Source organism: Caretta caretta, chromosome 22 (assembly GCF_965140235.1).
Source record: "Caretta caretta isolate rCarCar2 chromosome 22, rCarCar1.hap1, whole genome shotgun sequence".
NCBI lineage: Eukaryota > Metazoa > Chordata > Testudines > Cheloniidae > Caretta > Caretta caretta.
The window spans coordinates 9,777,861-9,800,055 of record NC_134227.1 but is presented as its reverse complement, the minus strand read 5'-3'; the positions used below and the strand labels follow the sequence as shown (position 1 = coordinate 9,800,055).

The following is a 22,195-nucleotide window of genomic DNA, read 5'->3' as shown; positions in this document are numbered from 1 at the left end:
GCTCTTCAGCGCTCAAGCTGCAATAGGATCTGTTCACATGGACCCCTGTGGAGTTCAAAGGGCTTCCCCAGAAGCACAGGGTGTCTGCACTAGAGGATCCCATTGAAGTAGCAGCCCTTTAAATAGTGCCTGTAAAAAAACAAAACAAATGCCGGCGCCCATCTCCATGTGCAAATCCTCCTGCATGTGCAAATACTGTAGCAAGTCACTTAGACGTTGATTGATTTGTGCACGCAGAGCTGGGGATTTGAGCATGCAGATATAGCGGGCGCAGTTTTATGATAATGCAGCCCCTTGATATATTTCTGTGGACATGCTTCTATTTTTAGTATTTAAGTCTCAGTCAAAGATGGGTGGTTGGCAGGCTGGGATGGTCATGGAGTATTCAGAGCCTTTCACTGTGTAGGTCACCAGTTGAAATCCAGCCCAACTCTTTGAGGACTGGAGGTTGTTACCGCCTGATGACTGGCCTATGTGAAATGAGTTTCCAGCCTTTACACAAGTTCTTACTGTCTGTATTCCAAAAACACCCACCACCACAACTGGCTCTCATTGGGCAGTCTCTGCAGAGGGACCAGAGACTGAATTAACCACGAGGGCTGAGCTCCCCTATCTGCCCTTGAAAGGGTCCCTGCAGGCCAGGAATGGAGCAGGAAGCTTGCTTGGCTGATGCTGGGCTGCATCTACTCCATGGATGAACAGGGGACTTCAGGTCTGCAGAGCCATCTAGACCTTTTGCTAGCCTGGTTCAACACAGCACTTAGCGCTTATCTCTCATGGAAGTCAGGGGGACTTCAGCACATGCTGAAAGTGAAGTGCATTGCTGACCTGGGGCCTAAATTCTCACACACGTTTTGAAAGGGTAATAAGGCCTGTGGCTACAGGACAGAGGCACAACTGCAGCTTCACTGCTGTCAGGTCTCTTAGTGTAGCTGCTCTAACCCGATGGGAGAGAGCTCTCGCTCATCAACTTAATTAATCCACCTCCAAAAGGCGGCGGTAGCTATGTTGGTGGGAGAAGCTCTCCTGCCAATATAGCGCTGTCCACACTGCTGCTTAGGTCGGTGTAACTTGTGTCGCTTGGGGGGAAGGTTTATTCACACCCGTGAGCGACACAAGTTCTACTGACATAAGTGGTAGTGTAGACATGGCCGCAATAGAGTTGGCTGGGATTTCAACAAGAGCTACAATTTTTATTTTTTGGCAACCAGAGCCAGACAATCATTAAAAAAAATAATCAGTTTTTTGGACACAAATGGAATTTTTTTGCCAGGAAAATTTCCCTTTTATTGAAAAACTTTTTGTCGTTCAAACAGAAACGTTTAGGTGAACTCCCAGATCTCCCGCTGACCTTAAGCCATTCATGTCACCACTCTGTACCTCAGTTTCCCCATTTGTAAAATCTACCTGACCTGCCTCCATAAAGTGCTTTGAGACCTACAGTGCTACAGCAGGGTTAAGGGCTTGGTGATGATTTATTTTACAATGACTTCCTTCTCCGGTCACATTATATTTCAGGAGTGTGTTTGAAAAATGAGCACTTCAAGGGTCAGATCTCTAATTGGGAGGACAGGGATTTTTTTAACAAACTTACATTATTGCAGCTTCCCTGAAAACCGAAGTGGTTCCTGCCATATAAACACTTCTCACCAGGATTTACTCCAAGATCCAAATTTCTGGGCTGACATCATTGGCTCTGGTAGGGGTGGCCATGCATTGCTCAGTGACTGACTCAGCAATTGCTTCACTGTATGGATTGTGCGTTATGTAACTCTGTGTTAATCTGGGATTTTCCAGCTCTTTGTTCGCCTCCTTCCTTGAATGGCTTTTCTGCTGGGTTTTCGTCATGCTGCGTCTTGTTACAAAAGGACTTTTTCCAGGATTCCCTTTGCTTCCATCTCCTCCTTTCTCTCTTTTCCCCTAGGATCTGTGGCTGGGAATCAAGCGCTGGGCATGGGGCAAACCAACTCAGGGGAAGTAATACTCTCTCATCACACACACACCCTTTTTAGCTTTCACCTAATCAAAACCTTTTGGGGCACTTTGAAGTGTATTTTCCCCTTTTTCATGCTACCGGGTTCCACAGGGGACTTGTGAGGCTTAACTGATTGATGTCCGTGAAGCACTTTGGTTGTAGGGCAGCCAGCCGCTCATTCTGTGATGGCTCAATCCTGGCCAGCCCTTAGACCTTGTGGAGTGATGTTATACCACGTAAACCCTGTAAATCAGAGAGCCGGAGAGGGCATGTCTGTGTCTATCAACCTAGAGATTCCCTTTTGCATCTGTGCCAATGGAATTCTATCTCGGCTACACCATGTCAGAACATTACAGTATTACGTAAATGCCCCAGTCCAGCAAAGCACTGAAGCTTTTAAGGATGTCTCTTTTAAGGATCTGAATAATCTGGTTGTAATCAATAGGACTATTCATGTGGGAAACCTACAGTTTCTGCTGACTTCAATGGGAGGCTCTGGTGCTCAGCATCTTTCAGGATCAGGCCCTAAAGGCATTTCCCAAAGCTGAGTGAAGTCAATGGGAAACTTTGGCATTGATTTCAATGGGCTTTGGAGCAAGACCCTAAGAGGTCTTCTAAAAATCATGTGTAGTAAACAATTTAAAGATATAATTATAGTGTAGATAATAGATTTGTGGTTTTCTGTTTAAAAAACGCTAAGGTCTGACTTTCCCCATCTTAATAATAATAAACCTAGCTCTTGCATAGTGCTTTTCATCAGGAGATCTCAAAGCACGTTGCAAAGGAAGTCTGTACCATTACGTGCTTTTGCACTGGTATAACTCCATTGACATCAGTGAAGGAGTTACTCCTGTTTTACACCAGATAACTGAAAAGAGAATCAGGCCCATTGTTTTTAACCCAGCAGTGTCCTCACCCAAGAACATCCTTGAACCATGGCATGACCCCAGGTTAAAACTACCACTTCCAACCTGTGCTGCATTGAAGTGATATGTTGTCACATGATATCCTGCTGGGGAGTTTGTGGGTGAAGTTATAAGGCAGCTGGGAGGAGGTTTAAATTCACGTTGTTTGGCTCACTTATTTTTCTGATTCAGTTCTGGATGTATAATTCCTGTGGCTCCAAACTCCGTAATCCTCTCCCTTAGTGGGGCATGAGATTCGGTGAGTTGTTTATTTGTCTCTTCCTCTGCTTCTTTCAGATATGGAATGCGCAGATGTGCCTTTGCTAACCCCGAGCAGTAAAGAAATGATGTCCCAGGCGCTGAAGGCCACCTTCAGTGGCTTCACGAAAGAGCAACAGCGGCTGGGAATCCCCAAAGGTACGGCACAGTAGTGCCCAATGGGTAGAGCTCTGTGCAACAGGCAAAACCGTGATAAACCAGAGGCATTTCTTCATCTGAAATATCCTCTTCTCCAAACCTCTTGCTCCTTTCTATTCCATCTCTCTTGCCATCACCTTGATCCCTGGCTTCTCTGGCTGGAGGATATCACACAAGTGATATCTTCCTCCATTGCTTGATGGATTGATCTGTGTGATCTCTGTCCATCCCATTCAGAAGTTGAGACAATCTTTGCTCTCATCTACCCCAGTGAGCAATATTGCTTTAATTGAGTTCCCTCTCGAGGCAGCACAGGGACCCTCTATCCAATGGGTCATAAATATTGTGCCATGGGAGAGTTTCAGCTCTGTTAATTTTTACTATGGGCAGAAGTGTCAGGTGTCTTTTGGCATGACCTGCAAGGTGCTTGTGGTTTGAATGAAAAAAGAAAAGACACTGGAAGACTGATGCCCTTAGGGAGAACATGGGCTGTTATAAACTTTGTCTCAAGCCAGGGTTAGGAGCACAGAAAGACGCTGCAGTGACAGACTAAAGTAACACTCAGCCCTATAGGATGAAGCTAAACTGATGATGTTCTCCACCATTGTACGTTATACTTATGTCAACCCAAAGGTGGGATCTGTGGGGCACGGCACCTGTCTGCATAGTTGTAGGGATTGCTGATATTTTGGTCCCCACTGAAGTGGTATGTCTGTAACACATGATGATTAAACAGCTGCTGTGTTCCACACTAGAAGCAGCTGCATTTCAGGGGGCGGGTGAAGTGACCACTGTAGATCCCTGACCATTAACTTCCTGAGAAGTCTTATTAACGGCTCTCTCCCGTGACCCCTTGGTGCAGACCCCCAGCAGTGGACGGAGACTCATGTACGGGACTGGGTGATGTGGGCTGTGAATGAATTCAGTCTGAAGGATGTGGATTTCCAGAAGTTCTGCATGAACGGGGCTGCCCTCTGCGCTCTGGGCAAGGACTGCTTCCTCGAGCTAGCGCCTGACTTCGTGGGAGATATTCTCTGGGAACATCTGGAGATCCTACAGAAAGGTAATTGAGTGGGTCACCACATGGGCTACACCAAGGGGCCTTGGATGCATGTATTAGAGGCAAACTGAATCTCAGGCCCTCCAAGAGCCCAGCTTAAGGTCTGACTACAGTAGGATTCAGTAATTTACCAACCCCTGGCACAGTGATGCCTCCAGACTTTTCAGCTAAACAGAATCTAGAGAGGACGTATGTGGATGGGAGACCTCTAAGGAAGATACAGGTGTGGCCGGAAGTGGTGTTTGTGGCTCTATGCAGCTAGGGTTGCCAGGTCAGGTTGACGAGCCTGGGGCTATGGCGGCTCCCTGACTGCCCTACCTCTGCATGGCTCCCGGAAGTGGCCGCCAGGTCCTTGCGGCCCCTAGGCGGATGGCCTGCCAGGGAGGCTCCCCGCGCTGCCCCTGCCTTGAGTACTGACTCCGCAGCTCCCATTGGCTGGGAACTGCGACCAATGGGAGCTGCGGGGACAGTGCCTACGGGCATGAGGGCAGCACACGGAGCCTCCCTGGATGCCCATGCACCTAGGGGCTGCAGGGACCTGACGGCCACGTCCTGGGAGCCGCGGTAAGCGCCGCTGGGACCCTGAACCCCATTCTGCACCCCAACCCCCTGCCCCAGCCTGGCGTCCCCTCCCATACCCAAACTTCCTCCCAGAGCTTGCAACCCCCCAACACCCTGCCCCAGCCCTGAGTCCCCTCCTGCACCCGAAACCCCTCATCCCCAGCCCCACCCCGGAGCTCGCACCTCCAGCCTGAGCCCTCCCCCGGACCCCAGCTCCCAGCCTGTATCCCCCTCCTTCACTCCAAACCCCTCACCCCTGGCTCCACTCCAGAACCCACCCCCTCACAGGTAGAGTCCTCAAATCCCTGCCCCCCAACCCTCTGCCCCAGCCCGGAGCCCTCTCCTGCACCCTGAACCCCTCATTTCTGGCCCCACTCCGAGCCCACAGCCCCAGCCCAGAGCCCATATACCCCTGGCACCCCAACTCCCTGCCCCAGCCTGGAGCCCTCTCTCGCACCCTGAACCCCTCATTTCTGGCCCCACCCAGAACCCACACCCCCAGCCCAGAGCCTATATCCCCCTGGCACCCCAACTCCCTTCTCCAGCCCGGCGCCCTCTTCGCACCCTGAACCCCTCATTTCTGGCCCCACCCGGAGCGCACACCCACAGCCCAGAGCCCATATCCCCCTGGAACCCCAACTCCCTGCCCCAGCCTGGAGCCCTCTCACGCACCCCAAACCCTTCATCCCCAGCCCCACCCCAGAGCCCGCACCCCCAGCTGGAGCTCTCACCCCACTCCCGCACCCCAGCCCGGTGAAAGTGAGTGAGAGTGGGGGAGAGTGAGCAATGGAGGGAGGGGGGATGGAGCGAGCGGAGGTGGGGCCTCGGAGAAGGGGTGGGGCCTTGGGAAGGGGCGGGGCCGGGGTGTTCGGTTTTGTGCGATTAGAAAGTTGGCTACCCTATGCAGCTGATGTCCTTTTCTCTGAGGGTCTGTCTACCTTTCATTGGGGGGAAGGGAAGGGGGTGATTCTCAGCTTGTATGCACATCCCCAGGCTAGCTCAGCTTGACTGAGTGCCTAAAAATAGGAGCATGTCCATGGCAGCACGGGCGGGGCTCACGTTAGTCACCCTAAGTACAATCCTGCTGGACCCCTGGTACATGCTCAGATGGGTAGCCTGCGCCATGGCCCGTGCCGCTGTGGATGCATGGCTGTTTTTAGGCTCTAGCTTGGGTACACCTGTGCATGCTGGGAATCACAGTGTCCTGCTCAAATGTAGACATACCCGAGTCAGCACTGGCTGTTGCTGGAGATGTCGTTCCGATAAAACATAAAGCAGAGGGTCCTGGCCAGTTGTGGTCAGTGAAGAGCTCCTGGCACTCTTTGAAAGAGGAAGGGTGTTAACACCAGCTTCTTGGCTGAATTCCAGGGCAAGGCAGGGACATTCTGCATTCCTAGAAATGAAAGTGTTTTTTTTCCAAGGCATTCACCCTTGGCCTAACTGGTTCCATTGGGAATTGTAATCATTGACTTCAATGGGAACAACTAGGCCAACACTTTTAAATCACACCCAAACTTTCCAGTCGCAACTGGAAACTATTTTCTTTGTTCCTTGGGTGTGGTTAAACAGCAGTTGTGTTCCACACCAGAGGTGGCTGCATTTCAGAGGGGGTGGGTGAAGTGATCTCTGTCTGATCTGATATCTTGGAGTGACAGAACTACCTAAGTGGCTGATGAGGAGCCTGGGCTGTGTAATTGAGACATGAATAGTGGCAACAGGCACATCCAGTTCAGCGAAGTACTAAAGCACATGCTTGACTTTAAACATCTGCTGTAATCTCATTAATTTCCCCGAGATTTATGGCCCACTGAAGTCAATAGAATGGGCTTTGGATCTGGCATGTGCTGAATTGCTTTGCTGAATGGGGGCTAAAGGTCTGGAGCAAGTGAGGAAGACGGTGGGTTTTAGGACCCCCTGAAGGTACTGTTCCTTCACTGAGAATTTAAAGGAGCAGCTGCCCTAGTTTGAATCAGTGGCGATCTTGAGACTACCTTGCTGCATTCTCCCTACTGGGCTACTAAGGAATTACTAACACACGGTGAAGGGCCCAGAAAACTCAGGGGCACTGAGCAAATTAAAACACTCTGTAGCCCACTCTCGACCCGGTGATACAGCATCTAGTTCTTCTTAGGGCTGTTCCATAGCCCAAGCTTCCATTGCATTACGTATCCATATCCACGGCACCCACCGCCTGCCCTTCCCAGTAATCCAACTTGGGTGGCTCGGAGAGGAGGGGGATTTTGTGCCGTCCAAGAAACGCATTGTCAAATGGAGGTTAATTACTGATTGCCAATTTTACTGTCACCAGTGGTTTGAGAAGGTAAACATGGGTGTGCATGGGAGCTGCAGAAGCCTGTGTTTTTCTGCTCCCTGTTTGGCTCTAGCGTCTTTTCAGTTCTTTTCTTTTTCCGTTCGTTTTTATTGAGCGCTTGGTAAAGTCACCCACGGTAGCGGGATGGTCTTGTGGTTAAGGCACTCCGTTGGTACTCAGGAGGTGTGGTTTCCATTCCCAGCTCTTCTACCAACTCCCTGGGGCAAGTCACTTGGGCTGAGATCCTAAAAGGTATTTAAGTGTTGAACTCCCACTGATTTCCCTTTGAGCATCTGGGCCGAAGTGACATACCCAACGAGTCTATGCCAGAGCTGGGAATTGATTCAGTGGGAGCTAGGTGCCTAAATACCTTTGAGGATATGCAAAAAGAAAAGGAGTACTTGTGGCACCTTAGAGACTAACCAATTTATTTGAGCATGAGCTTTCGTGAGCTACAGCTCACTTCATCAGATGTATACCGTGGAAACTGCAGCAGACTTTATATACACACAGAGAATATGAAACAATATGAAATATTGGTGTTCTTTGCCTCAGTTTCCCCAGCTGTGAAATATGGAGAATGCTTTCCTACCTCACAGGGGGCGTTGTGAGGTTAAATCTATTACATATGAAGGGGCTCAGACTTTGCGGTAATGAAGGTCATGTAATTACCTAGGTAGATAGATGTCCTTAGAAGAAAAATAAAAGTCTTTTTACAGGCTAGGTCCTGGATTCAGCACTGGCTGTTTCTCCTGCAAGAGTGTGAGGACAAGAATAAAGTTGCAGTTCTGTCCATCTTATCCTCCGGATGAGGAACTGGGACTCAGGATGCCTGCGTTCTATTTCCAGCTGTTCTCCACACATGCTGTGTCACCTTGTGCAAATCATGTAGAGCCTCCGTGCCTCAGTTTCCCTGTCTGTAAAACACAGTTATCTGCATGCCTCTCAGAGGCCCAGGGAAATGTTTGTAAATCACTTTGTGATCCTTGGCTGAAAAGTATTTATGAATAATAAAAAGGGCAGAAACCTTGTGACTTCCAAACTAGGAAGACAGGGCCCGATCCTGCTCCTAATACAGTCAATGGGAAGGCTCCTTATTATTCACATAATAATGCCACCCAAAAGCTCTGCCCCAAATCAGGGCTCCATTGCTCTAGGTGCTGTACAAACACAGAGTCTCTGCTAGGTTTTAAAGTCTAATTGGACAAGACAGATTTTTCTATTCATGTTTTACAGATGGGAAACTGAGGCACAGAGCGATGGAGCAAATTACCCATTGTGTATTGGCCGAGCTGGGAATTGAGCAAACATTTCTTGAATCTTAATCTAGTGTCTTAATCATGAGCCCTTCGTTCCCAAGAGTAGCTGGTCATTCTCATCAGCGGGAGCGGGACCAGGGCCTTGTCTGTTAGACCCAAAGCATGTAGCTTCACCTTCACTAAACCATCCAGAAGCATTAGGTCACATGAGGACACATGGCAACCTCCCGGTCCCTCTTATTAAGATGCTTCTCCTGTTAGCTCTTTCAGAGTGAGTGACTCACCTACCACAGGCTGCACAAGGTATAAAAATGGCAGCAGCTGGGCGACTTTTCCTTCATGAATTTGGGTGTTTGCAGTCGTATTTTTCCAGATTTCTTCCTAAAATAACTTCCATTTACCAGCAGCCATCAGTGCCCTCTGCATGACTGTAAACCTAGCTGAAAGTTGCCCTTTTTAACCTAGTCCCACCCTTTCCCTGTGGTCACCCACCCTGCCGCTTGGCAGACTCCGTGGGGAGGGGAAAAGCGCACTCGGGATTAGGTCTCTCTCCACAAAACCTTCCTTTGTTTAAGAATATTTTCCACCCTGCAATCCCAGGCGAGGAGGCCAAAATTAGCCTCCTTCGAGTGAACGTGCATTATCTTTGGTTAGTTTTTCTCCAGCCTCAGCAGAAATAAACACAGGCAGAGCAATTCGTGCTTTTATTTTTGTTGCCCTTTGTTATGTCACATTACCCTGTTTCTGTCCATGCGCTCTGCAGCTGCTCCTGCAATGAACGAGGTGGGAACGACAAGAGCCAGAGCAGACACTGTGCAGCTTCCAAACTGGGAAGACAAAATTGGCTTCCGCATGGGAAAGCACTGATGTGATGGATGGAAAGGGGTGAACTGAGATGTGTACTGAGTGTACAGTTATTATTATTAATTCATTTCCAAGATCAGGCCCCACTGTGCTAGGCACTGTACATACAGCAGAACCTCCGAGTTCTGAACACCCCAGGAATGGAGGTTGTTCTTAACTCTGAACTCTTTGTAACTCTGAACAAAAGGTTATGGTGATTCTTCCAAAAGTTTACAACTGGACATTGACTTAATACAGCTTGGAAACTTTACTATGCAGAAGAAAAACACTGCTTTCCCTTCATTGTTTTAGGAGTTTACCTTTAACACAGTTCTGTACTGTATTTGCTTTTTTTTTTTTTGGTCTTTCATTTTGTCTCTCCTGCTGCCTGATTGCGTACATCTGTTTCCAAATGAGGTGTGTGGTTGACCGGTCAGTTCGTGACTCTGGTGTTCGTGACTCTGAGGTGCTACCTTACACACACCGTAGAGTATTAAGTCAGAGTAAGTTGGTAGCTCTGCAGCAATGCCTCATGAGTGTAGGAACAGCATCTCCAGTGCCTTGCACCTTTTCCTTTGCACATGAACATGAGCAGGGTTGGAGCAGCAGAGGGGTGTATGGCCAACACACAGATGTGTTTTGGGCATACACAAGCAGCTAAAGCTGGTTGAAAAATGGGGAAATTTTTCTGAAACAATGTGTCCCTGTTTTTCATTTAAAAAAAAAAACAGGTTAAACAATGAAAAGGAGCCAAAATTAATGGAAACAAAACAATTAAAGTATAATAATCTATATAGCGAGATGACATGATTGTTGCTCTGAAGCTTAGAATGTTGAACCAGCGTGAAGCCTGGCTGAGAGCTCTTTTTTGTTCCAAATATCACCAGGTTCAGTCATCAGCTCTTTTACACTTGATCCATATCACCTGTACAGCACCACGGGATTTCAACAAGTAATTAATAATATTTCAGTAGTGCCTAGAGCTTCCAGCTGAGATGGAACCCTATTCAGCATTCTCAAAAATCACAGCTAGGTTTTTCCAAAGAATCTAAGGGAGTTAGGCACCCAGTTCAATGGGATTTGGACACCTAACTTGCTTCTGATCCTTTGAAAATCCCAGGTTAAATGGAAGCTGAATACTTTTGGAAATTCTGACCTCCATGTATAACTGAGAGTTTCAGCACAGGTGAAATTCCTGTGAGCTTGTTTCTTTAACTCCCCTTTCTTCTTTTAGATGAGATAAAGCCATACTCAGCTAACGGACTGAACCCTGCGTACCCAGAATCCCGCTATACATCGGACTACTTCATTAGTAAGTCTGAGCCCCTTTTTCCCAAAGCTGCTCCTCTTTTCCTCCAAATAGTCCAGCATATTAATGTGATTGCATCTGGCTTACAGTGGGCTGGCCACTAGCCTATTTAAAATAGCTGGAAGTGGTTAGAAAAGTGACAGTTGTTCTAGGGTTATCTCTTTTCTCAGTCTTCTGAGCCCAAACTGATTTGTGTGCTGACAAATTACTGCCCCAGTCGTGGCAGAATGTGCAGCTTTCATGGTATGATTATCCCTCTTCTGTCTTGTGTCCTTTGATCATCAGAAAGATATCTAATGTGGGGGTCATCATTAGGCTTCAGAGTTAACATTCACTGAGACTGACCGGAGAAGTGCACACTTTTGAGCTGTTGCATCAGACGTTCTGTGGTCTCAGACAGACGTCACTTCATCAGTCTAAAACTTAAGCCTACATTTTTAGAAGTGGTCTCTGCTTTTTGTTGCCTAGATTCTGGGCAATCAACCTGAGACCCTTAGGACCTGACTTTCAGAGCATCTGCCCCTCCCACTGATTTTGAGTGGTATTGTGAGTTCTCAGCATTTCTGAAAAAAAGGCCCACAGTGTCTCAAATCAGGTACATCAAAATCCAGGCATTTTTGAAAATTTGAGCCTTAATATCATTTAAATGAGAGTTTAGATTCTGGAGCTCCAGATGGCAGCCATCCAGGGAAAGTGCTGGGTCCCTAATCTGGCATGATCCAACCCCAGTGCCAGCGCTTCAGAGCCCATACAGCAGGGAAAGATTCCATTGTGCTTCGTGCACCATTGACAGAATCATCCGCTAAATTTGGATTCCAGACTCTCTCCGGTCAGTGGGAAGGGTTGGAGCAGAAAGGAACTCGCTTGGCTTTGATGCCAGGTGAAGCATGCTAGGCCAGCAGTGAGGGGAATCTTGTTTTTGATATGTAAACAGCAGATTTCATCTGAAAGTGGTTGAAGGAGAATAAGTGTAGAGCAGGGAGATGTCATTCTACAGGGGGGATTCTCCTGGCTGCCACTGCTTTTTAGGGAGGAAGAAAGTGCTAATCCTACTCCAGCATGCTACATAGAGCAGCAGTGCAACCCTTGCGTAAGTCCCACTACTTCTGATTATCCTAACATGCTGTTTACTCTGAAACCTAATGACAACATATATTCTCGCCTCGTGATTGTGAAGGTGAGCAACCTCCATGTCTGCCATGTCAATTGACATCCAGCTCCATTGTGATGTCAAGGACCCTCCTATGCCTTTTCATACTCCATTTCCTGGGAAAACTGCTAGGAGCCTCCCTCTCATGGTTTATCCAACCCTTCCTCCCATAACAGCTCTGAGGTTGCTCCTATTTGCTTATGGCCCAATCTGGTGCCCACTGAAATCAACGGAAGTTCTTCTTATTTGTTACTATTTATTATTTGTACTGTGGTCTGAAATCGGGGTACCTTTGTGCTAGGCGTTGTACATCCAGACAATAGTAATTAAAAATATACCCAAAGATCTCACGATATCAGCATGTTACAGGAGACGAGAGGTAGAAACAGCAGTGGTCTGTTCAGCTTTGAGTCGTTGTCTTTTCGGTCAATCGCTAACATTAACCCACCCAGTTGTTCCACCTGCAGGTTATGGCATTGAGCACGCTCAGTGCGTACCTCCGTCCGAGTTCTCCGAGCCCAGCTTTATCACAGAGTCCTACCAGACCCTCCATCCGATCAGCTCAGAGGAGCTCTTCTCCCTCAAGTACGAGAATGACTACCCGTCGGTCATCCTGCGTGACCCTGTCCAGACGGACTCCCTGCAGACAGACTACTTCACGATCAAGCAGGAAGTTGTAACACCAGATAACATGTGTATGGGGCGCACCAGTCGAGGTAAGGGCCTGGAGTCTCTCGAGCCTCTGCTTGGTTTCTCCCTGCACCCTGGGTGTTCCCCTCCCTTCCCCTGTACACGCAGAAGGGTCCCCTCTACCCTGGATGTTCCTTTTCAGGAGTCACCAGCAAAGAAACCATCAGCCCCCCATAACTAGTTCCACAGTGTCTGTTAGCCAAGGGTCTATATAACGTCCCAAAGCTTCCACGGGATAAAATAATCCTAATGAATATTAGATCTCAAAGCGCTTTACAAAGGAGGCCCATATCATTTTACAGCTGGGGAAACTGAGGCACGGAGCGGCGCGGTGACTTGCCCTAAATCACCCAGCAGGCCAGCAGCAGAGCCAGGAATGGAACCTAGGTCTTCTGAGTCCCAGTCCAGTGCTCTAGCCCCTCGGTAGCACTGCCTCCCGTTTGATTTCAGTGACACGACTGCAGTTTACATTAGCTGAGAATCTGGCCCAATGAATGGAACCTCACTGCTCCGATGTGAGGCGAGTGTTGTTTTCCCCATTTTAGAGGTGGGTTAACTGAGTCGGAGAGAAGGGCACTGGCTTGTCTCAGTTCAACATGAGGTCAATAGCAGAGCCAGGAATAGAACCTGGAACACCCTAAACCAACACCAAATGCCTTTCTAGGGTAACATTATTTAACTCCAAACACACAGAACCAGATTCTGCCCTGGTCTGAGTGGATTTGGCTCCACCGAAGTCAAAGCAGCTACACTGTTTTACACCAGCTGAGGCACTGGCTCATAAGTCCTATGCAAAGAGCGGGTGTTATCCATATAGCACAAAGCCATTTACAAAGGAGGGGATCGTTATCCCAATTTTACAGATGGAGAAACTGAGGCACAGAGTAGCAACATGACCTGCCAGAGATCGCACACTGAGCAGAACCCAGGTATCTCCCAGGACTTATCAGAATGCCAGTGTCGATACGAATTGGTCTTGATGCTCAATGTTACGTCTGTTTAATTTTTGAATGTGGAACAAGAACTGAAAAATGCCATGGGTTGGATCTTTGGGAAAAATCAAGCTGCTTTGCCAATCCCAGCATCATGCCCCCACTCACTGGAATCACATGTATGTCCGATGAAGTGAGCTGTAGCTCACGAAAGCTTATGCTCAAATAAATTGGTTAGTCTCTAAGGTGCCACAAATACTCCTTTTCTTTTTGCGAATACAGACTAACACGGCTGTTACTCTGAAACCATCGGGGCTATTTTCATTATTCTCCTCTTCTTTTTTTTAATTTCCAAGCTGGGAAAAGGTTGTTTGGGAGGGTTATTTTTTTTAAAAAACAACAACTTCGGCTGGTTAAACATTTATATAACACAGTCAAATTAGGCAGAATGTGGCAAGCCAAGGGGCAGCTGTGTTGCAATTTTAGGCAAGCCCTTTTGCAAGGGCTGTTTTTGCAGATCAGCTTCTAATTTGGTTCCTTCTCTTCTCTTGAACTTTAAAGCAGGCGTCTTGGTAATTCTTACTGAAATACTTTCACTATCATGACTCAATCTTATACTGGCCTACAGGCCCCACAAGCCTCAAGGGAAGGGTGTTCTTTTGACATAACAGCCTCTCAACCTAGTGTTAGGGAAAGAGGATCATAGAGAGAGGCCTCTATCAGTGATCCCCTTAACATTTCATTTGTGATTGAAGAAACACAGTGGTCAGGATCCTGGTTGACACTAAATCCTGCTCTAATAGTGTAAATGCACCCTCCATGTTGGTGTAAATATATTAGAGATAAGATCCCTTAATACTGCCAGAGTGATATTCAAGGGGACTTAGTATAAATGGGTATCCGGCCCCCAAGTTTATTATTATAAGCTTATTATAAATTCCATGCAAAAACAACATTAGAAGGGTGTTAAGGTTGCAAATTCAAGCCTTTAAAAGCTAAGGAATGCCAGAATTAAGGCTACCCATGCAACCTGAATTTGGCCCCCTTGTGCAGATGCCTTATGATACAGTCTTTAATTACATGATCACATGCGTTTTTCTCCACCTTAGCATGCTCAGGGCAGATAGAATCTTTAGAGAATTTTTTTCAAAGGCTCATAACTTGACTGAATGTAGGTGGATTTTCACATAGATGACAAAAGGCCTGACCTCCCTGCCAAATTTCAAGTTCCTGGTACAAAGCATGGAAGGGCTAGAGCTTCTCAACAAAATGGTTGTATGATTTTTTTAACGTGGGCAAAGCACTTTTTCTCTAACCCTGTTCTGAGAAAATGCTGAATCATTTTTACTGAAATTTCCCCCCCCCAAATATAGCAGCTTGAAGTATGGACATTTTCAGCCCAAATCGATGAAATTTGGCAAGTTATAAGCAACTGAAAACAAGGAATTATAACTGCAAAGTGTTGGCCAATCTTAATTATAGGCATCGTTACCTGCGTCACCTGTAGTAAAATAATTTAAATTAGAGATGGACCTGCGCTGGAACCTCAAATTTGAAGTCCTTCAAGACAGAAGTGAAATAATTATTATTGACATATAAATCATCATCATCATTAGGCTTCAGAGTCAGCAGACCATTAGGATGAATGGGAGCTAATGTCCTAAAACTCAGCCCCTCAGTCATTGAAAAAAATGTCAATAGGCTTTCTCACCCGCATTAGTTAAGCTTTTCTTGCTGCGAGAGCTGTTTAAACTAGAACACAACAAATATTTGGGTGAGCATGCCAGCTCCATTCCGCCCTCCTTTCCCCTGTGAGATTTACTATTTGGGTCTGAGCCGCAGGCAGTTCAGTCAGTGGAAATTTCTCCAGGAGCTCTTACACAATCCCAGCAGCTGTTTTTAGCCTAGTTTGGGAAATTAATGAACTTGAATGATCCTGTTACGCTCTTAGCTTGTCAGCAAAGAGGTTGAGCAACAGGCAGAGTAAGGGAACCCAGAGAGTGCAGTTGAAGGCTATTTTTGGGTCCCTTTTTAGCCCCCTGAACTTTTTTTTTAAATACAGGGAACCCAATCCTTAGCTGGTGTAAATCAACATTGCTCCATTGAATTCAGCAGAGCTCCCTGCTTTACGCTGGCTGAGGAATTGGCCCCTAATATATTGCTCTCTGTATAGAAAACAATCAGTCGCATAAGTGTAGCCCAGATGTGAGCATCTTAATGGAGGAGAAAAAATAGTTCTCAACCCACATCTTTCCCCCTTGGTTTACTGCTGCTTGGGGGCGTTGGGGTGCTAAGAGCTTCTGTTATGATTTCCTGCAATAAAACGGGGCAGCGGAGTCTTGTAGCAAAGAAACTGAGAATGAGGGTTAGCAGGACCTTGTGCCAGCCTTCTGCACAGGGCATGAATCATACCTCTGCTTACACTGTTTGGAATGTGCAACTGCATAATTTACTCTATGAATGTACCTGGTTGTATGTAAGCTCTCCAGGGCTTTGTAAAGTGTCGTGCAGGCCTATCGTGCTGTACAAATGATCAGTAGAGCTGGGCTCAGGTCAGGAGATTCAAACCCAGATCCTGCATGTGTGGATCTAGGATTTTCCTCTGCACCTTTACATTGTGGCTGTAGCTTCCACACCTGTCTTTGGAACATGTGGTCCTGCCTGTCTGTTTTAGTGGTGTATTTCTCTTCAAGACCCAGCACAATCCCCTTTCAGAAGGTGGGTCAAATTTAGGTGGCCACAGATACAGTTCAGGGTATTTCTCTGCATCTGGGGTTTAGACTTGGAGTCTGGATTCCTGGGTTCTTTCCTTGATGCTCTAGGTGACTCACTCTGAGACCTGGAGCGAGTCCTTTCACTTCTGGGTGCCTCAGATTGCCCTGCTCTGTAACATGGGGACAGAAATGATACACCAGCCTCATGGATGTCAATGCTCGATTAACATTTGCTCTGAGGGGCAGAGTGAAATGGAACAGCAGTGTCTTGTCTGGCTTGGAGTTGAATGTAGTTAGCAGGGCTGTGGCTCCTTCTGCTGTCTGCCTGGCTGGCAGATGGAGTACACACCTGGGGTGTTGTCCTACTCCTGACCTTGATTTGTGGATCTCATTTAAACTGCCTCCTCGCAGGCCGGGTGATTCTCATTCTCCCTTCTGCTTGCCAGGTAAACTAGGGGGCCAGGACTCCTTCGAGAGCATAGAGAGCTATGACAGCTGTGACCGCCTGACGCAGTCCTGGAACAGCCAGTCGTCCTTCCAGAGCCTTCAGCGCGTCCCCTCATATGACAGCTTTGATTCTGAGGACTACCCAGCGGCGCTGCCCAACCACAAGCCCAAAGGCACCTTCAAGGACTATGTTCGAGACCGGGCTGACATGAACAAGGACAAACCAGTCATTCCTGCTGCTGCCCTCGCTGGCTACACAGGTAGGGTCACCTGCCCCAGGGCAGAGCCTTTCCGAGACAGCTCTTGGGTTCCATTCAGAAGCGAATCTGGGGCTGGTGAAAGGGGTGAGATTGGCTGACTTGGAGACTGGAGGTCTTGATGCGCAGGACAGGTGCAGTGAGCAAACCATCCCCCCTTGTTTATGGGTCTCAGCCCTGACTGAGAGGGATGGGGTCTATAGGGGGAGAGATGAATGGGTCCCTTCGAGTGGCCTCCAGCACACCAGTCTTAGTGATGGCGTTTGGGATGTGAACCTTTAGGAGTGTGACTGAGAGGCACCAACTACAGATGAGCTCAGCCCTGTACTCTGGGAACCTGCATCAGGGTCTGCATTTTACCTCAGTTCCCTGTCTGTGGAGGAGGCTGGCCCAAATACCCCATAACTTTGGAGATACCCAGAGTCTGGGTCCCAGTGTCGTGACATGGGCCCATCTCACTGGCCATCTCACTTCAGTCTCCAACTATCTATTGGAAGAAAATAGCTTTTGGGCATTGCTGTGGGAGCAGATTCCTAGCAGTGACCTAGAGGTGAGAGTCCCTGTTATCCCATCATGTCTCTTGAGCCGGTCGGTGTTGGTCTCATTTGTACCTGTGCAAAGCAGGTGCAAAATTGCCACCTTGCTGAGTCCAATAGCGGTTTACCCTTACTTTGCACAGCTGTGAATACACCATGTGCCAGGCGCTGGAGAGCCAGGCCCCTTACTTTTCAAGGTAGGTGTTTTCATCATCATCTAGGACAATTTTTCACCTCTCCGTACAGTTATGCAGTGTGCCGTCCACTTCTCTGCAGCCCTCAACCCCAGAGGTGGCTGCATTTTGCGAGGCACTGCACAGTCTGAGTATAGGTTGTGAAATGCTTTTTTAGCCTTGGGAATGGAAAGTGATGGAGGTATAAAGAACCTGATTTTGTCATGGCTTCACCCTTTATGCTGTCCTATACACCGAATATTAGCACCTGCCATTTGCTTTGAACAGGTGTATGGCAATGGAGAATTAGGCCGTATACATCCGTGAAGTGCTTCTTTCTGACGCTATGTTGCACAGTACTCCAGGAGCAATACCAGCCTCCATCTGTCCTTACTCACTGTGAGCAAGGCTGGCAGAATGGGACCCTGGGCATGCACACAATCCGTGGAGAGCTTTTCAAGGGTGTGGATGGCTGGGTCTTTCCCCTGCAATATTGGAACATTTTGTCCTTATTTGTTTCGGAATCTAGGCAAGCAGATTTTGTTATTGAACTTTGTACTGATTTTTCAGTTGGGGGGGGGAAAGTAGGGGAGGGGGGAAGTTGATCGGACTTCAGAACTTATTTGAAACCTAGATCAAAGAGCCAAAGAGGCGTGGCCCAGTATCTTTTGTCAGGTCCACTTCCACTCACGAATAGTGACCTCTCATGCACCTACTGGTGGCAGCTGTGTGCTGGAGGAGTCATGAGGCAGAAATAGCATGTGCAGATAAAGATCAAGAGGCTCAGAGCAGATCCTGAGGTGAGACCCTCCCAGAAATCTCCACCCACTCACACAGTTCCTCTTAGGGCTGATAATTTTATTTTTTGCGGGGGGGATGAGGGGGAGGTGGGAAGATAATTTTTGGAGCTATGTGTAAAAAGGAAGTGGTTTGTTGCTATAGCTTTAATTTTAGAGAGACATCAACCCAGCTGACTGAATGGGAGTCTTTTAAGTGACCAGTGTAAAAAAACCAATAGAATCATGTTGCATTCCTGTGTTAGATACTGCCCTATAGGACATGACTAGTGAAACATATACCTGTGGGAGGGGCCGTGCGACATAGTACCGTACATTCATCATGGCTCCATTCCATAATACACTTCATTTGTTTCCACAAAGTAGGCCCTGGCATTATTTTGCCCCCAAGCCAATGAATTCTTTCCACTTCTAATAGAGCTTTTCACCACGGGAATCTCAAAGTGCTTTGGACTCCTGATGGCCCTATGCGCTCGTGCCAATCCCCATTTAATGGAGGAAACTGAGGCACAAAAGTATGTTGCTGAATTGGGGCAGAGCTGGGTATAGAATCAAGATCTCCTGTTTCCCAGTCCCACGCTCTCTGAGTACAGGACCATACTCTCTTCTCCAGTAGGGGGTCTTGGCATATGCAATACAGGGCACCCAAGTGCCCATTTTCATGTACAGTTACTTTGCAAGCAGTGGCAAACGTTTTAGGACATTTTATGCTGATGATCAGGCCTATGTTTTCCTTTGATCAGTTTCCTCCCATTGCTTTATACCCTTTCTCTTCGTATTCGGTGCCATCACATTCTTCAATGGGAGACACTTAGCAGGGTTGCTGGGGCCAATATGAGTCAGGGAGGCATCTAATGTGAGTCCCTTTCCAAAGCCCACTCATACAATGTGACTCTAGACCTAGTGTGGTCAGACTCTTCGCAGAAACTTGACTGAATCTTCTAGACAGCCGACCATACAGAGGGAGAAGCCTTTCCCCTCCCCCAGCATCAAGGGAAGCTCTGCTCAATCTTTGTTCTGCTCATCAGAGTCCTGAAGTCAGTAGGAGTTTTGCCTTGAGCTAGGTCTTGAGACTGTGCCCTCTCCCTAGTTACAAGTGCTTGTGCTGTTTCTCTCCAGCTTTGAAGCTCATAATTTAGAGCCGGGCAAAGTTTTTCAGACAGATAGGTTATTCTCAAAAAAAAAGACGGTTTCTGTTCGACCAAAACTATTTGTGAATTTGGCTCAAATTCGGTGAATAGATTTGGCCAAAAAATATATATATATATTTATTTTTAAAGTCAATGCATTTTGTTCTAGAGAGTCAGGTGGGTGAGGTAATATCTTTAATTGGACCAACTTCTTGTTGGTGAGAGAGAAGTTGGTCCAATAGAAGATGTTACCTCACCCACCTTGTCTCTGTAATATCCTTGGACCAACATGGTACAACAACACTGCATACAGAATTTTGTTTTGACGCTTTTGAAATGCTGTGTTTTGCCTTTTTTGTTTTTTGTTGTTGACATTTTGGAGTAGATGTTTAGGTAGATTTATTTTAAATGACAGAAATAAGAAAGGTAAAAACCCACCTGTTCATTTTGGGGCAAAAAAAAAGCATTTCATTTAACCCAAAGTGAATTTTCTTTCAGATTGTTTTGACTCATTCAGCTGTATTCATAATCAGCTGTCAATAGCTAGGATGTATAGAACACAGAGCATGTGCCTAACAGAAGGCCAAGGGTCTCCTAAAGAGCCCTGGGTGCACCGTCCATTGCTGAAACTGAACTACCCTCACCTCACTGTCTGCCTCAAACTAAACCCAGACATTTCACATCACTATTGTGTGTGATGTGATTGACCCTGGACAAAAAACCAGAATGCCAATCCCCGTAACGGGTTAGATCCTTTATTCCACCCAGCACTGCCACCAGTCCAGAGCATCTCTTTGGACTCATGCCTCCAAGAAGTGCCATCTTTACTTATTCCCATACAAAAGCACTCTTGACTACAACCCAAATGCTGCATGCTACATGTTAATGTAAGAAACATGCATGCTTTTATGGTAATCTCCCTAGCCAAGTTTCAAATACCATTTTGAATGGGGGGGGGGGGAAATCCCTAAACACTAGACCCAAGGTTTTTCGAAAGTGACTGGTGATTTGGGATGCCTCCATTTTTCAGTGCCCAGACCTTAAAGGGGCTTGATTTTGGGGAAGTGCTGAGCACTTGTCCTCTGAAAGCCAGGCTCTTTACAAGCATCTCAGGTTGGGTCCCCTGGAAATTGAGGCACTCAAAATCACCAGTCACAGTGAAAATCATGGCTTTAGGTCATTGGCCTTTGCTCAGTCTAGTGGAGTTGCTGTCTTTAGAGCTCAGTTTAGTAAGGGACTGGACCTGCCTCATTATTGTAGGACAAATGCTGCAGCAGATCAAGTTTGTGGATGTGTCAATCCAGAGGTGTGATTATAAAGACCCCTGATTCTCCAGGGCCTTGCATTTCCTTTCATCATTTACACCCGGAAAAGGGAATACAGTGTGGGTATAAAATGCAGCCATGTGGACCTGGTTGCAGGATACAATCACTTTGCCCAGGCGCAAGTGACAAAACAAGCTCCAAAGCAGAGGAGAATTGAGCCTCCAAAATTCTAATCTGGATTAAGACATTTCCGAAGTCTGGGGGTGTTTGGAGCTGGGGTTTTGGTTCAGGCCATCTTTATAATGGGCCTTTACAACCTCTGGTTTTACTGCATGCTGCAGCTTTTAAATTAATAGAGACAGTGGTGAGCCCAGAAACATGCTGGCATTTCACAAGCTCCTCCACTCCAGGAGATAATGCCCAGAGCTCCCACTGGGAAGGGACAGGGCTTCCCGATATAAAAATAATAATAAATAGCAGAAAAGGCAAAACAGGGCAAATGGGATGGCGGAGTGGAAGTCAGGACTCCTGAGTTCTATTCTTAGTGCTGGGAGAGAAGGGGTTTCTAGTGGTTGGAGCAGGAGACCTGGGAGCCAGGATGCTGGGTTCTGTTCCCAGTTCTGGTAAGGAAGTGGGCTCTAGCGGCTAGAGCAGGGGACTGGCAGTCAGGACTCCTGGGTTCTATTCCTCACTCGGTCACCAACTCACATAGTGGCTTGAGGAGGTCTGAGTCTCCATGCCTCGGGTCACCATCCTGTAAAATGGGCACAACAATCTTTACCCGTGCATCAAGGCTCCGTTGATGTTTGCCAAGCGCTTTGAGCGCCTCTGAGCAAAGACATTGGGCAAGCGCGTAGTATTTTTGGCCGCGATCCCTGTTTTGTATGTAAGACATTGAAAATATCATTTGGCTTTTGTTCTCAAGAGCCTGCTTTGCCGACGGCACTGGGAGGTGCCGGTGTGCTTTATCACAAGAGAAACAGCACGCCGATGGTATCAGCCCTAGGAGGCGCACAGTTTGTAGAGAACGTGCATTCTGGCGGAAGCCCAGCTTGCATTTGATGTGTTCGTAACTCAAGCTAGCGAGCAGACTTTCAAAGCCGCCTTATCTGCCCCCACATCTTGACCTAATTTAACAAGTTGCCATGGTTGCTCGGAGAGGTTGATGCAATTTTCTTATCTTTGGGGGAAGAATGTAACTTCGCAAGAGTTCATGAAAATTCAGTTTCTAACCTGTTTCCACTCTCACAGGGACATAGCTAGGTCCGCTGAGACTGCTCTTCTGAAAGATGATTCCCCTTACCTACTGGGGGGGCATTTTCAAAGTTCGGTGCCCAAACGCCAGCTCCAGCGTTGAGATTTTCAAAGCAGCCTAGGGGATTTTGTCACAACTCTTCCATTACAGTAGGGCGAGTCGGGTCAAAGAGTGAGACCTGTTCGACTCTGGAATGATCTCCCAAAGGG

General features: G+C 47.3%; 1 protein-coding gene across 4 annotated transcripts in view; it reads left to right on the top strand.

Moving 5' to 3' along the window:
* The window catches only part of ETS1 (ETS proto-oncogene 1, transcription factor), a 122,251-nt gene that overhangs the window by 82,813 nt on the left and 17,243 nt on the right, over nt 1–22,195 (top strand). For 3 of the 4 annotated variants that reach the window (XM_048827422.2, XM_048827423.2, XM_048827425.2), the window contains 5 exons: nt 3,178–3,297; nt 4,160–4,360; nt 10,566–10,643; nt 12,258–12,506; nt 16,573–16,833. In XM_048827422.2, coding sequence (XP_048683379.1) covers nt 3,178–3,297; nt 4,160–4,360; nt 10,566–10,643; nt 12,258–12,506; nt 16,573–16,833 — 909 coding nt within the window. The remainder of the gene's footprint in view (nt 1–3,177; nt 3,298–4,159; nt 4,361–10,565; nt 10,644–12,257; nt 12,507–16,572; nt 16,834–22,195) is intronic. The other variant, XM_048827424.2, reaches the window with a different exon arrangement.